At 51.2% G+C, this 14154-nt stretch overlaps 1 protein-coding gene across 4 annotated transcripts in view; it reads right to left on the bottom strand.

Annotated features, from left to right (window-relative positions):
- Positions 1 to 14154, bottom strand: part of IVD (isovaleryl-CoA dehydrogenase) — a 34379-nt gene that overhangs the window by 14999 nt on the left and 5226 nt on the right. Inside the window, exons 4-12 of one of the 4 annotated variants that reach the window (XM_017530951.1) lie at positions 12998 to 13167; positions 12470 to 12563; positions 12137 to 12273; positions 10460 to 10556; positions 8683 to 8776; positions 8187 to 8268; positions 7485 to 7589; positions 7316 to 7388; positions 3900 to 4602 (exon numbers count right to left, since the gene is read on the bottom strand). In XM_017530951.1, the coding sequence (XP_017386440.1) occupies positions 4469 to 4602; positions 7316 to 7388; positions 7485 to 7589; positions 8187 to 8268; positions 8683 to 8776; positions 10460 to 10556; positions 12137 to 12273; positions 12470 to 12563; positions 12998 to 13167 (986 nt within the window). In that variant the 3' untranslated portion in view covers positions 3900 to 4468. Of the gene's footprint in view, positions 1 to 3899; positions 4603 to 7315; positions 7389 to 7484; positions 7590 to 8186; positions 8269 to 8682; positions 8777 to 10459; positions 10557 to 12136; positions 12274 to 12469; positions 12564 to 12997; positions 13168 to 14154 lie in introns of those variants that run through there. The other 3 variants (XM_037739423.1, XM_017530952.1, XM_017530954.1) reach the window with 3 other exon arrangements.

The following is a 14154-nucleotide window of genomic DNA, read 5'->3' as shown; positions in this document are numbered from 1 at the left end:
AAAAAAAAAAAAAGAAATGACCATTCTTGTCCAGGCACCGTGGCTCAAACCTGTAATCCCAGCACTTTGAGAAGCTGAGGCTGGTGGATCACTTGAGGCTAGGAGTTAGAGACCAACCTGGCCAAGATGGTGAAACCGTCTCTACTAAAAATACAAAAAATAGCCGGGCATGGTGGCACATGCCTGTTATCTCAGCTATTTGGGAGGCTGAGGTATGAGAATCGCTTGAACCCAAGATGCGGAGGTTGCAGTGAGCTGGGTTGCGCCATGCACTCCAGCCTGGGTGACAAAGTGAGACTCTTAAAAAAAAAAAAAAAAAAGGCCTTGTATGAAATGATGGCAACAGAGGATAGCCTTCTCCTCCCCCCCCACCTTTTAATGTACTTATTGGCTAAAACAAAACGTCGTTGAGTCCTGAAATCCCAGACTGGGAGCCTTGGAACCAGAACCCCGGGCAAAGGCCAGATAGACGGGCTCTGCGCGTCTGCAATCCTGCGGTCAGCCGGCAGGGGGCAGGCGAGCTCCATGCGGCACCTGAGCTGAATCTGGCGAGCCAGTGCTGCGCTCCAAGAAGTGCGCTGCCCCGAGGGAGAGGGTCAGAGGAAGGACTCTGGACCCGCCCTAGGCTGGGGGTCTCGACAGATGACCACCCAGGTCCTAGTCCCAGCTCCCACCCAGCAGGTGGTGGACTGGGCACGCCTCCCCAGACCACATACTGCGTTTACACCAGCTCTAGTCCATCCCGCCAAGGGCAACTCACCTTCCCGGTCTTCTGGAAGGGGGCCCTGCGCGAAACCTTGCCTCCCACACCGGTTATGCAAAGATTAAGGAGCTCAGACTTGAGAGGGTTACACGGTTGTTATCACTAGATTATATGGATTTAGAAATAGGACTCAGGCTCCTGGGGAAGCCCGCTCTAGGACCCACAGGGTTGTAGCCGTAGTCTAGAATCACCTGTGGGGATGCGATTTGGTCTGGGGCAGGATCCAGGAACCTGCATTTTTCTTCCTGGTTGCCAAATTCTGATAAGGGGTGTGCTCAGACCATGCTTAAACAACATCCCTAGGTTCTGTTGCCCTTCCACAGGGCAGGCAGCATCAACAGCAACACTCTGTCCTGAGAGTGTGACCTGCCTAAAATTGGAGTGGAATAAGAGGCAGCCGGGGAGGGAGCAGTGCTGGCGGCTGTGCTGCAGATTTGCCCAACGTGTGTAGACAACCAAACACACCCACCAGAACCAAAGCAGACGTGCCCCTTGCTCTTCCATTTACCACGCAGGCTACACGGTTCATTTTGGTTTTTTGCCTTTATTTTTAAAAGATTTCTCTTTTGCTTCACACACAAAATCATCTCCCCAAGTCGGCAGGGCTTAGACAAACTGGATGAACTCTGCCACACTGTATCTTAGTGGTTGCTCCAGCCACACACTAAACCAGCGAGATGGCCCTTTTAGTCACATTCGTCTCCAACACAGCAAAGGACAAAACAGGGATGTGAAAGGACTGCCTATGAGCTCAGGATTTTGCCCTCAGGATGGGACTGAACTGGGGTTGGTGAGGAGCTAACCCCACCTGTGGAGACTGAAGCTGGGAACAGCACTTGGCTGCAGGCCAGGACCAAAAGCCAGGATAGGCGCCACTGGGCTGAGAGGCAAGAAAACCAGTTCCCTCTTACAGGAGCTCAGGAGTCTAACAACCCAGAGCCATTCCCTTCTCAGACCACCCTCTATCCAGACTCCTGTACAGTGGGGCCCCAGGCTGGAATTCTCAGAACACCCATTTTTGCCACCAGCAGATCTGGATTCTAGTTCCAGTTTAGACCTAAAGAAAGCCAAATTGTGTTGATCTTTTTAAAAACATAGGGGTGGTTTTCAGAAATTTGTAAGCTTCCTTCTGCTGTATGAACACTCTGGGCTCCCCGCTTCCTTGAAAACTCACTGGGAGATCTGGGAAAGGGAGGCTGAGACCTTTATCCTAAGGGCTGATTTTACCTTCCTGTCTCTCATGAAAGGACGGGCTGGAGGGCATGAATAGGGCCTGGGCCAGCCACTCTCCAAGGACACAAGCTGAATCCAGACAGGAAGCAGTGGCGAACGGATTGCTTCTCCCCAAAAACACTGGTTTAGAAGCAGAGGGTTTGCTTCGCAATGTATTTAATACAAATGGCAGCAGTCACTCTGCAGTTCTAACAAAATTAGCCATAGGGTGTCTGGAGAAAGGTACACAGGCAGCCTCAGCTGGAATCAGGCCAGCCCATTCAGGCATGCTCGGGTAGGGCCTGTGCCTGCTGCCCAGTCAGCTGTGGGTGGTCACATGGCCAGTACTGGACGGTGTCCATGGCAGGGCAGTGCACAAGGGCTCAGAGGTGCTCCTCAGGAGGAGCCAGTCTCCAATAGCACACAAAAGCATGCTGCCTTCTGCTCTGCCCCACTGCAGACTCTTAGCAGCACGTGTTCATTTATCTTTTTTGAGACAGTCTTGCTCTACGGCCCAAGCTGGAGTACCGTGGTGCCATCTTAGCTCATTGCAACCTCTGTCTCCTGGGTTCCAGCGATTCTCCTGCCTCAGCCTCCCGAGTAGCTGGGATTACAGGTGTGTACCACCATCCCCGGCTAAATTTTTGTATTTTTAGTAGAGACAGGATTTCACCACGTTGGCCAGGCTGGTCTCGAACTCCTGAGCTCAAGTGATCCACCTGCCTCGGCCTCCCAAAGTGTTGGGATTATAGGCATGTGCCACGGCACCGAGGCATCATTTTTAAATTTTAAATTATTATTATTATATTATTATTATTTTTTTTTTGAGACGGAGTTTCACTCATGTTACCCAGGCTGGAGTGCAATGGCGCGATCTCGGCTCACCGCAACCTCCGCCTCCTGGGTTCAGGCAATTCTCCTGCCTCAGCCTCCTGAGTAGCTGGGACTACAGGCATGCACCACCATGCCCAGCTGATTTTTTGTATTTTTAGTAGAGACGGGGTTTCACCGTGTTGACCAGGATGGTCTCGATCTCTTGACCTTGTGATCCACCCGACTCGGCCTCCCAAAGTGCTGGGATTACAGGCTTGAGCCACCGCGCCCGGCCTAAATTATTATTTTTTGAGATGGAGTCTCACTCTGTTGCCCAGGCTGGAGTGCAGTGGCACAATCTCAGCACACTGCAACCTCTGCCTCTCGGGCTCAAGCGATTCTCCTGCCTCAGCCTCCTGAGTCACTGCAATTACAGGTATGCGTCACCATGCCTAGCTAATTTTTTTTTTTGTATTTTTAGTAGAAATGGGGTTTCACCATATTGGCCAGACTGGACTCAAACTCCTGACGTTGTGATCCGCCTGCCTTGGCCTCCCAAAGTGCTGGGACTACAGGCATGAGCCACCGCGCTCAGCCCATTTACTTTTATTTTTAGACACAGGGTCTCAATCTGTTGCCCAGGCTGGAGTACAGTGGCCCCATCATAGCTCACTATAGCCTTGAACTCCTACGTTCAAGTGATCTTCCCGCTTCGGTCTCCCAAAGTGCTGGGATCACAGGTGTGAGCCACCATGCCTGGCCAAGCACATGCGTTCACAAGCTAGGAGCTGATACCTTAGAAACTGGAAGAAACAAGGGCTAGGTTTTTTTTGTTTGTTTTGAGTTTCGCTCTCATCCTCCAGGCTGGAGTGCAATGGTGCAACGTTGGCTCACTGCAACCTCTGCCTCCTGGGTTCAAGCAATTCTCCTGCCTCAGCCTCCCAAAGTAGCTCGGATTACAGGTGTCTGCCACCACGCTCAGCTAATTTTGATGTATTTTTAGTTGAGACAGGGTTTTACCATGTTGGCCAGGCTGGTCTTGAACTCCTGACCTCAGGCGATCCACCCACCTTGGCCTTCCAAGTGATGGGATTATAGGCATGAGTCACTGTGCCTGGCTGAGCTAGGCTTTTTGTATTTTTTTTTCTCCCAGAAAACAGACTGCAAGTTAAGTATGGCTTATCCAAAATGCTTGGAACCAGAACTGTCTCCAATTTCAGGATTAGGGATATTCAACCTGTACCCAGTTCTAGAACATGGAGGGGGCCATGATTCTGCTGTGCTTGAGCAGAGAGATCTCCCTGTCAGAGGCCTCACCCAAGAGGAAGAGGTGGGTACCTGCATGCCCCTAGATGCCTACTCTGGGAGGTGGGATCGGAAGTTAGAGAGCAAGGGCACAGAGTCACCAAAGCCCATCCGAACAATCCCCCGACAATATGCTTCCTGCTGAGTCCATTTTAAATTACAGAACACTAGTCCTGGCACTGGCCTGGCTGTGAGGCCCATGTGCTTGGCAGCCGTTATGTAGAACGTTGTAGAATGCAACCTCATCCAGAGGCCAGAGGGTTGACGCAAGAAGAGCAGCTGGGCAGGAGGGCCTGCTGTGGCCAGGGTGGGAGAGCTGCCACATCTCTACTTCCCAAGAAAGGCCTCTAGGTGCAGGGAAAGGGGGTCTTGGGACTAGTCAAAGTCCGCATTGAAGGCTCTGCCGATGACCAGCCGCCTCACCTCACTGGTTCCAGCCCCTATCTCATACAGCTTGGCATCTCGAAGAAAGCGGCCCATGGGAAAGTCATTGATGTAGCCATTGCCACCTGCAACCAGGGTTTGGGCAGAGAAGGAAGGAAGTGACTGAGGGTGGGTGAAACAAAGACAGCAAACAGAAGGCCAAGTATATAGAACAGGCCACAGGAGAGACTGATTAAAGAGAAGCAGCAAAGGGAGCGAGAGGGAGGGGTTTGGGGAATACACTAGTCCCTCCTTATCTTTGGGGGATACATTCCAAGACCCCAGTGGATGCCTGAAACTGTGGACAGTACCAAACCCATATATATATATTTTCCCTATACATACATACTTATGAGAAAGTTTAATTTATGAGTTAGGCAAAGTAAGAGATTAACAATAATAATCCTAAAATAGAACTATTATAACCACATGCCAGCATCACTACTCTTGCAGTTTGGGGCCACTTAGTAAAATAAGGGTTACTTGGACACAGGCACAGTGTTACTGAGACGGCTGAATGGATACCCTAGGTGACTACCAACAGGCAGGCGGCCCACACAGCATGGATACGCTGCACAAAAGGATGACTCACTACCCAGCATGGCAGAGGAGCATGGCGCAACACTTATCACGCTTTTTAGGATGGTGTGGACTTTAAACTTATGAATTGTTTATTTCTAGGAACTTCCATTTAGCTTTCTTTCTTTCTTTCTTTTATTTTTGAGACGGAGTTTCGCTCTTGTTGCCCAGTCTGGAGTGCAACGGCACAATCTAGGCTTACCGCAACCTCTGCCTCATGGGTTCAAGTGATTCTCCTGTCTCACCCTCCCAAGTAGCTGGGACTACAGGCATGCTTCACCATGCCTGGCTAATTTTGTAATTTTGGTAGAGACAGGGTTTCTTCATGTTGGTCAGGCTGGTCTCGAACTCCTGACCTCATGTGATCTGCCCACCTCGGCCTCGCAGAGTGCTGGGATTACAGGCGAGAGTCACTGCGCCTGGCCTCCGGCTTTTTTTTTTGAGCCAGAGTGTCCCTCTTGTCACCCAGGCTGGAGTGCAATGGCACGATCTCCGGTCACTGCAACTTTCACCTCCTGGGTTCAAGCGATTCTTCAGCCTCAGCTTCTCAAGTAGCTGGGATTACAGGCGCCTGCCACTATCCGCGGCTAATTTTTTTTGTATTTTTAGTAGAGACAGGGTTTTAGCATATTGGCCAGGCTGGTCTCCAATTGCTGACCTCAGGTGATCCACCTGTCTCAGCCACCAAAGTGCTGGGATTATAGGTGTGAGCGACCGCATCCGGGCTTTTTGAGATGAAGTCTTGCTCTGTCACCCAGGCTGGAGTGCAATGGCGCAATCTCAGCTCACTGCAACCTCTGCCTCCCAGGTTCCAGTGATTCTCCTGCCTCAGCCTCCCAAGTAGCTGGGACTACAGGCGTGCATCATCACGCCCAGTTAATTTTTGTATCTTTAGTACAGACGGGGTTTCACCATGTTGTCCAGGCTGGTCTCCAACTCCTGACCTCAGGTGATCCGCCTGCCTCAACTTCCAAAAGTGCTGGGATTACAGGTTTGAGTCACTTCGCCCAGCTCCATTTAGTATTTTTGGACCTTGGTTGACCACAGTAACCGAAACCATGGAAAGACAAGCCGAAGAAAAGAGGGGACTCCTGTGCCTTGCTGGGGGTAGGGTGGGTAAGAGGTTGTGGCTGAAAGGCCACCCAGAGTGTTGAGGATACCAAACAAAGAAATGGCAGAGCCACTGGCAGATATGGCAAGCAGGGACGAGAAGACGCTGGCGTAGCAGCTCAAGAATTCAAACCTCGGCTGCCCGGCTCAGGTCTGTGCTCTTAACCACTGCACAGCATGGAAACAAGGCTGGTCTACCTGAGACATCTCCCTTTCCCCATTTCCTGGTATCTATGAAACCGGGCAGGGAGGATGAGATGGGGGTGTTGCCGAAGGCAATAGCAACTCCTGGTTTCTAGCAGTTTTCTCATTAGCTTTCCATTTCTTTTTTTTTTTTTTTTTTTTTAGACAGAGTTTTGCTCTTGTTACCCAGGCTGGAGTGCATTGGCACTGTCTCGGCTCACTTCCGCCTCCTGGGTTCAGGCAATTCTCCTGCCTCAGCCTCCTGAGTAGCTGGGATTACAGGCATGCACCACCATGCCCAGCTAATTTTTTGTATTTTTAGTAGAGACGGGGTTTCACCATGTTGACCAGGATGGTCTGGATCTCTTGACCTTGTGATCCACCCGCCTCGGCCTCCCAAAGTGCTGCGATTACAGGCGTGAGCCACCGCGCCCGGCCAGCTTTCCATTTCTTCCTTTATAACTGGGACAGAAAGAGCCTAAAGGTGCCAGCTCAGCTGGGCCTAGCATAAGCACATAATGAGAAGTGGAGAGGCAACCGCTTTTTCTTTTTTTTTTTTTGAGATGGAGTCTCGCTCTTTCACCCAGGCTGGAGTGCAATGGTGTGATCTCGGCTCACTGCAACCTCCAGCTCCCAGAATTAAGTGATTTTCCTGCTTAAATTTTCCTCACCCTCCCAAGTAGCCAGGATTACAGGCATGCGCCATCATGCCCGGCTAATTTTTGTATTTTTATTAGAGATGGGATTTCTCCATGTTGGCCAGGCTGGTCTCAAACTCCTGACCTCAGGTGATCCACGTGCCTTGGCCTCCCAAAGTGCTAGGATTAGAGGCGTGAGCCACTGCGCCCACCCCAAAACCACTTTCTGAAGCAGCTACAGGCCCCAAGAGCAAGGGAGCCCTAGGAATGAGGAGTGGGGGCCACTCACCAAAACACTGAATGCCGTCCAGGGCTACCTGTGTGGCACACTCAGCTGAGTAAAGAATCACACCTGCACAGTCCTATGGGAGGAAGGTCGGGTCAGCAGGGGCCTTCGAGACACACAGACAGCAAGGCCCGCAGCCGGCCCACTCTCCCCCACTGAGCATGGCCCTCACCTTGGCAGTGCAGTGGCCCTCATCGCAGGCCTTGGCGACATTGTAGACATACTGCCGACACGCCATGAGGCGGGTGTACATGTCAGCCATCTTCCCCTGCATCAACTGGGCACAAAGGGAGGTCACAGGTCAACATGCTGGAACACTCTCCCAGTTACGAAAAGCAGGTCAGCAACGGCAATAAGACAGCCAAGGATGAGGAAGCAGGTGCATGGAGAGTAGATGGGATTTACCCAGGATGGCGGAGTTGGATAGCCAGATGTAGGAGTTAGAACGGCCAGAGAGTGGCTGTTCCACGGCCCACACTGAACCCTGCAGTGGCCATCACTGCTTCTGAAAGGCATGGCTCCCAAGGCACCATCTACTGCAATGCTTATTACCTTCCAGCAGCTTTTTCAGACCAGGTCTAACTGCAAATGGCAACCTCTTTCCCTTCTGCCCCCACAACCTGCATGCTTCACTCTCCAACCTCACAATGTCTAGTTCATTCACCTTACACAGGAATCGAGGTGGCAATGTGACAAACTTCCTGATGACTTCCAGAGCCCAGCTGCACACTGAGGAAAACTGCATTCCAAGCAGTCAAGCTGAATTTGCTAGAGAAGATAGTAAACATCCACGGTGCCCGCCCCACTTCCTGTCTCTTCAAAGAAAACTTTAGCCCAGTTGAAGAGCACATGTCAGCAAAAGCACTCGGCTCACCTGGAAGTGGCCAATCTTCTGGCCAAAGGCTTCCCTCACGTGCAGGTAGGGAATGGTGTGGTCCAGGACCGCTTGCATGAGCCTGCCAGAAAGGAGAAAGGCCCCATGAGCACCTCCTCATCCCACAACCAGGTACAGAGGCAAAACGCTAGTGTGGGAAGGCCAGAGTCCCAGGGAGGAGAAAAGCAGCTTCAGAAACTTGCCACAGTTATGGCCGTGACTGACCGCAGGTACAGGGGGTGTTAGAGCCCAGATGTTTCACAGCTGAGTAAGTCACCCCCTGCTCCTCAGGCCTTTTGTCTGTCACTTAATTAAATTTCCCTGCGGTGGGAAGAAATTAAACACGGGAGGAGGAGGTTCTTTTTGTCTCCCAGGAGAGTGCAGGGCCAGGAGATGGCTTCCTTTGGCCACCCAAGGGGAAGGCTGCTGCTGCTCATGGTGGGTCACCCACAAAGGAGGACAACAGAGCTCAGCTTCCCCCAAGCCTCACACTTACCCAAGAGGCCCCCCGGCCAGCACCAGCCGCTCCAGGTCCAGCCCACTCATCAGCACGTAGACTCCCTTATTCTGATGGCCCAGGATGTTGGCAGCTGCCAGAATAAATGCTGGTCAGAGGGAGAGAGCTGTGCACAGCCTCCTCACTTTTATAAAAGGTACTAGATTTGGAAACATGGCTCTCAAGTAAGGCAAATATGTCAACTGACCTTCAACTAAGGTTCCAGGTGAAAGAAAAGGATCAAGTGTACCCCTTCCAGTCAGAAGTGGAGCTGCCAGGACCCCCACCCCATCCACAAGGCCAGCCACAAAGCCCAGGGTTGTTAGATCTTTCCCTTCCCTCTCTGGACTCCCTTAGATGGGAAAGAAGAAAAGCTAATTGGTCTAGAAGTCGCCCATCCCCTCCCTGACTCTTTCTACACAGGCACCTATAAAGAAACCAGAGAGTTACTCTTTCCCCCAGGTAGAGTCAGCTCTGATCCAATGTCAGCTCCCTGCAGGGTAGTCCATGAAGCTTTTTTTCCAGGAGACAGGCCATTCAGAGCTAGTGACAGAAGCTGCTGAGCACCTCTCCACCCAGTAAGCCAGGACACAGGATGGTCTTGGAGGTGTGGGCAGGAAAATGAGTTGACACCACTGACCTGTCTTTAATGCTCGCTGAATTTTTCCCTCCAAAGAAGGAGCTGAACAGATCCCCTTCCCTGGATGCTCCTTATAATTAAAGCACATTTTTCTGGGCTGTCAGATTATGGGTGTTAGGCATAGTATATGGCTGAGGAAGAAAGCTAACGTGATCAAATCCATGCCCCCGGCCAGGCGTGGTGTCTCACACCTGTAATCCTGGCACTTTGGGAGGCCAAGACGAGTGGATCACCTGAGGTCAGGAGTTCAACAGCAGCCTGGCCAACACGGTGAAACCCTGTCTCTACAAAAAATACAAAATTAGCTAAGCGTGGTGGCATGTGCCTATAATCCCAGCTACTCGGGAGGCTGAGACAGGAGAATCATTTGAACCCGGGAGGTGGAGGTTGCACTCCAGCCTGGGCAACAAGAGTGAAACTCCATCTCAATAAAAGAAAATTGGCTGGGCAGGGTGGTGTGTGCCTGTATTCCCAGCTACTTGGGAGGCTGAGGTAGGAGAATCGTTGGAATCCAGGAGGTGGAGGCTGCAGTGAGCCAACCTCACGCCACTGTACTCTAGCCTGGGTGACAGGGTGAGACTCCTCAAAACAAAAAAAACCCTAAACAACAAATCCATGTCCCTGGTCTGGTTAGCACATGATAGCTGCACTGGTTCTCCCACAGCGCTCTACCACGTCACACTTCAGTTCCTCGGGAGAGAAAATACTCACACCCAAACAGAACTGCCTTCTCTTCACTAAGTGTGACTTCCACCAGTGGATTCAGTTGTGTTTTTATAGCATCATTAATACTGAAAATGAATAACTCATTTAAAAAGCTTTTTTACAAAAATATGAGTTGATGAGTTACATGCAGCAGACAGGCAAAAGTAGAGAAAGACTGAAGCACATCAGTGGGAAAGGATAGGTCTGACCCCTCTCCTCCGGCTACTGTATACAGACCTCACGCGGAGTGTGCCATGCCGGTGAGGAATGCTACTGCAGGGATCTGGCCAGGAAGGAGCGCTGTCCAGCAGCCCCAGCCCAGCGCCACAGTGCCAAGCCTCTCTAACCCAGAGGCTTTCTCAACTTGAGAACAGCCACATCAGCCTGGAAGGGGGTCAGGAGAGGGGCTCCCCAGTTCTCGGTGCTACCTACCAGGAACCTTGCAGTCTTCAAAGATGAGCTCACAGGTGTTAGAGCCCCTCATCCCCAGCTTGTCCAGCTTCTTAGAGGTACTAAAGCCAGGCATACCCTTTACAGGAAACAAAGAGTGGTCCTGGTTACAGATTAGCCCCAAGGGAGCCTGGTAAAGTAAAGAACCTCTGGGTAGAAGGCACCCACCTTCCTATCATGTCCCTGTACCTGCATGGCATGGCAGCATCCCAGTTCCACGCTCCCCCCAGGACCTTCCGGTGCTACTAACACCCCAGACTGATCCCAGCCTCCTCTGCTGCTAGCTTGCGTTCTCCCCACTTCTCACGGGGACAGTTCTTTCTCAATCATATGCTCAATTCCCTGAGCCCTCCTGACCCCACTGGGCCTTGTTTCCCTCCCCCAGGGGACATTATTTTCAAGACACTCTCACCAGCCCAGTCAATTCCCTTATCTTCTGTTGTTCTCCTGTCTGTACCCAAAGGGATCCCACCGGGGCTGAACTGAATCACGTCTGTGCTTTGACCTGGACTACTGGGTTGCAGCGTGTTGGCGCCCAGCAGAGTGCTGGCACACGCTGCCCTTCACCTGTAATGAGGGTACCCTTCACCCTGTAATGTAGGCAGCGTTATGCAACCTTGAGATTTCCAACTTTGGCCGGGCACGGTGGCTCACATCTGTAATCCTGGCACTTTGGGAGGCTGAGGCACTACTGAAAATACAAAAGATTAGCTGGGTATGGTGGCGGGTGACTGTAATCCCAGCTACTTGGGAGGCTGAGGCAGGAGAATTGCATAAACCTGGGAGGCAGAGGTTGCAGTGAGCCAAGATTTCACCATTGTACTCCAGCCCCGGCGACAGTTTGAGACTTCGATTCAAAAAAGAAAAAAAAAAGAGATTTCCAATCTCAGCCAGGTCCCTACTGCTCCAACCCTAGACAGCTACTTTCCCCCCCTCTCTATGGAGGGTACCACAGGCCTTTACAATATTTTCTCAAGAAACTCTCTGCCAGCTCCCCCACCCCCGTGACCCTAGCCTTCTCAGGGCCCCGGCTTCCTCCTCCTGATTGTTAGGCAGGTGGTGCCCGCACCATCACCTGTAACCCATCCTTATCTCTCCTGCTCCTGCTTACCATTGTGTTCTGTGAACTCTTTCCCACACATCTCAATTCTTACCTCCGTTTTCCTTTTTCTTTCCTTTTTTTTCTCCTTCTGACAAAAGATTTGCTGTTTTTTAATTCCTAAAAACAAACCCAAACTCCCAACTTCTCCTCTGAACTCCTGCTGTGCTTCCTTCCCACTTCTGCTGTCAAGGCTGCCGAAGATGCAGTCTCCGCTTGCATCCCCCGCACACCTGTCTCCCGTGGCCACGCTCACCAGGTCCACCAGTGGTACCCTGACTGTCACATCCTGACCTCCTTTCAGTCCTCCCCTTCCTATACCTCTCTGTGTGGCCTGGCGCTGAGGATGGCTCCACTGTCTTCAGAAGTGAGCCATCTGCCCTGGACTCCCTGGACTTTTTGGTCACCCTCCTTACAGTCTGCTCTCTGCCTCACCCCATCTCTGGGGACCTTGCAGAACACACAACATTGATCGCATTTGAGATCAGTGGAAGGGGCCATCTCTGGTACCACTGTCAAGAGGCAGAAGCCTCCCTGGCCCTGCACCCACCTGTACTCACCTTCTCCACAATGAAGGCCGTGATGCCCCGAGAAGCCGGCACAGCAGCCAGATCTGTCTTGGCATAGACAATCAGGACGTCAGCATCAGGGCCATTAGTGATCCAGAACTTGTTGCCATTCAGGATGTAGTGATCTCCTAAGGGCAGGAAGTTGGCTATTTGCTCAAGCCATCTTGGCCTGTCTCAGCCAGGCCATAGACCTTCTGTTGCACCAGAAGCTGTCCAGCTCTGAAAAATTCTGGAAACCCAGCAGGGACCACCCCAGTTGTTGCTCCCTCGCCCTGATGTCTGTACCTCTGCCCATTTTGGCTCCCAAGTCAAGAGTGACCTTACCTTTCTTTTCTGCTTTGAGCTTCATAGAGACAACGTCAGAGCCTGCATTGGGCTCACTCATGGCCAGGGCTCCAATGTACTCACCACTGATCAGCTACAAGGAAAACCCCCAACAGACCTTGTTACAACCTTGGAGTACCCTAGAGCAGCTCACTGATACTGCTTCTTCCTGTCCACATTACACCCCTTCAAACTTCTCTCTCAGACCAAGGTATCAGTAAAGTCCTAGAATCTCTTCTAAGAAGCCTGATGACAAGGCTGAAATACCTCTCCTTTTTCCATTCCCTTTGCAAAGGAAGCTAGTCCTACTCTTCCATTTCTGTGTCCAATGTAAGAGTTCTGGTCCTATTTTTAAGATTTTTGGCTCAAGTATTTTAAAGCAATCCATGGCTCCTTCCTAACCACATTTGGTTCATGGCAGCATGCTACAGAAAGCAGGTCTGACTGGCCCCCACCAAGGGGAGAGGGTGTCTTCCAGCTGGCGGTTATACTGTGAGATTAGCATGTATTTAATTTCCATTTCCTCACCTTGGGAAGATACTTCTCTTTCTGGGCCTCATTCCCATTGCGCACAAGCTGATTGATGCAAAGGTTGGAGTGGGCACCGTAACTGAGCCCCACTGCTCCAGACGCTCGGGATATCTCCTCCATCACCAGCACATGCTCCAGGTAGCCCAGGCCAGAGCCGCCATAATGAACTGGGAGTGGTGTGGTAAAAGGGAGTGGAAAAGGCAGCCCAGATTAAATCGGGACATTTGTAAGAATCTTACATGTGTTGGTAGAAGGGAAACACCTTGTAGCATCTATTCCAAATTCCACTAGCAACATGAATAGGCTGATGGCACGAACCTGCTTACAAGCTCATTGGACTGGTTTTCCCTGCTGCTGCTGGTAGGCTGAGGGGTGGTTCAGAAGGCAATCATTGCAACTCTTGCTTTATCCCAGAGAGAACTCTTGATGTAGATACATGAGCAACTTGAGCACCCACTACTCACAAAGTTACAGAAATGCAGAGGCAGATGAATAAATGAAGAAAGAGGGCCTGGAGTTTAACAGAGGAAAAACAAAGGCATCGGGGTGGGGGTGGTGTCCAAAGCAGCAGGAACAGATAATACAAAGCCAGAGGATGTGATGTGTGTGCAAAAGGCTAAGGAAGGTGAGATTTTTTTTTTTTTTTGAGATGGAATTTCGCTCTGTTGCCCAGGCTGGAGTGCAATGGCACAGTCTTGGCTCACTGCAACCTCTGCCTCCTGTGTTTAAGTGATTCTCCTGCCTCAGCCTCCCAAATAGCTGGGATTACAGGCACCCTCCACCACGCCTGGCTAATTTTTGTATTTTTATTAGAGACGGTGTTTCACCATGTTGGCCAGGCTGGTCTCGAATTCCTGACCTCATTATCCACCCACCTCGACCTCCCAAAGTTCTGGGATTACAGGTGTGAGCCACCACGCCCAGCCAGGAAGGTGAGATTTTATAGCACAGGGCTGAACCCAAAGAAGCAGGACTGGTAACAAGACAGGAGAGCCACAGCCTCAGGGAAAATCCGAAGGTGGACTGTGCAGCAGACGGCAGATGAGATGCTGGCTGAGAATTTAAGAATTCCTCATAAAATATGTGTGTTTTCCTTGGCAGCACATCCAAACTCAAAGTGGCTGGGTCACCTGATACCACCCCCAACCCTGCTG

This window comes from Cebus imitator, unplaced genomic scaffold, assembly GCF_001604975.1.
Source record: "Cebus imitator isolate Cc_AM_T3 unplaced genomic scaffold, Cebus_imitator-1.0 Scaffold70, whole genome shotgun sequence".
NCBI classification, from domain to species: domain Eukaryota; kingdom Metazoa; phylum Chordata; class Mammalia; order Primates; family Cebidae; genus Cebus; species Cebus imitator.
Note: the sequence above shows the minus strand (reverse complement) of the source record. Positions and strands in the feature narration are given on the sequence as shown.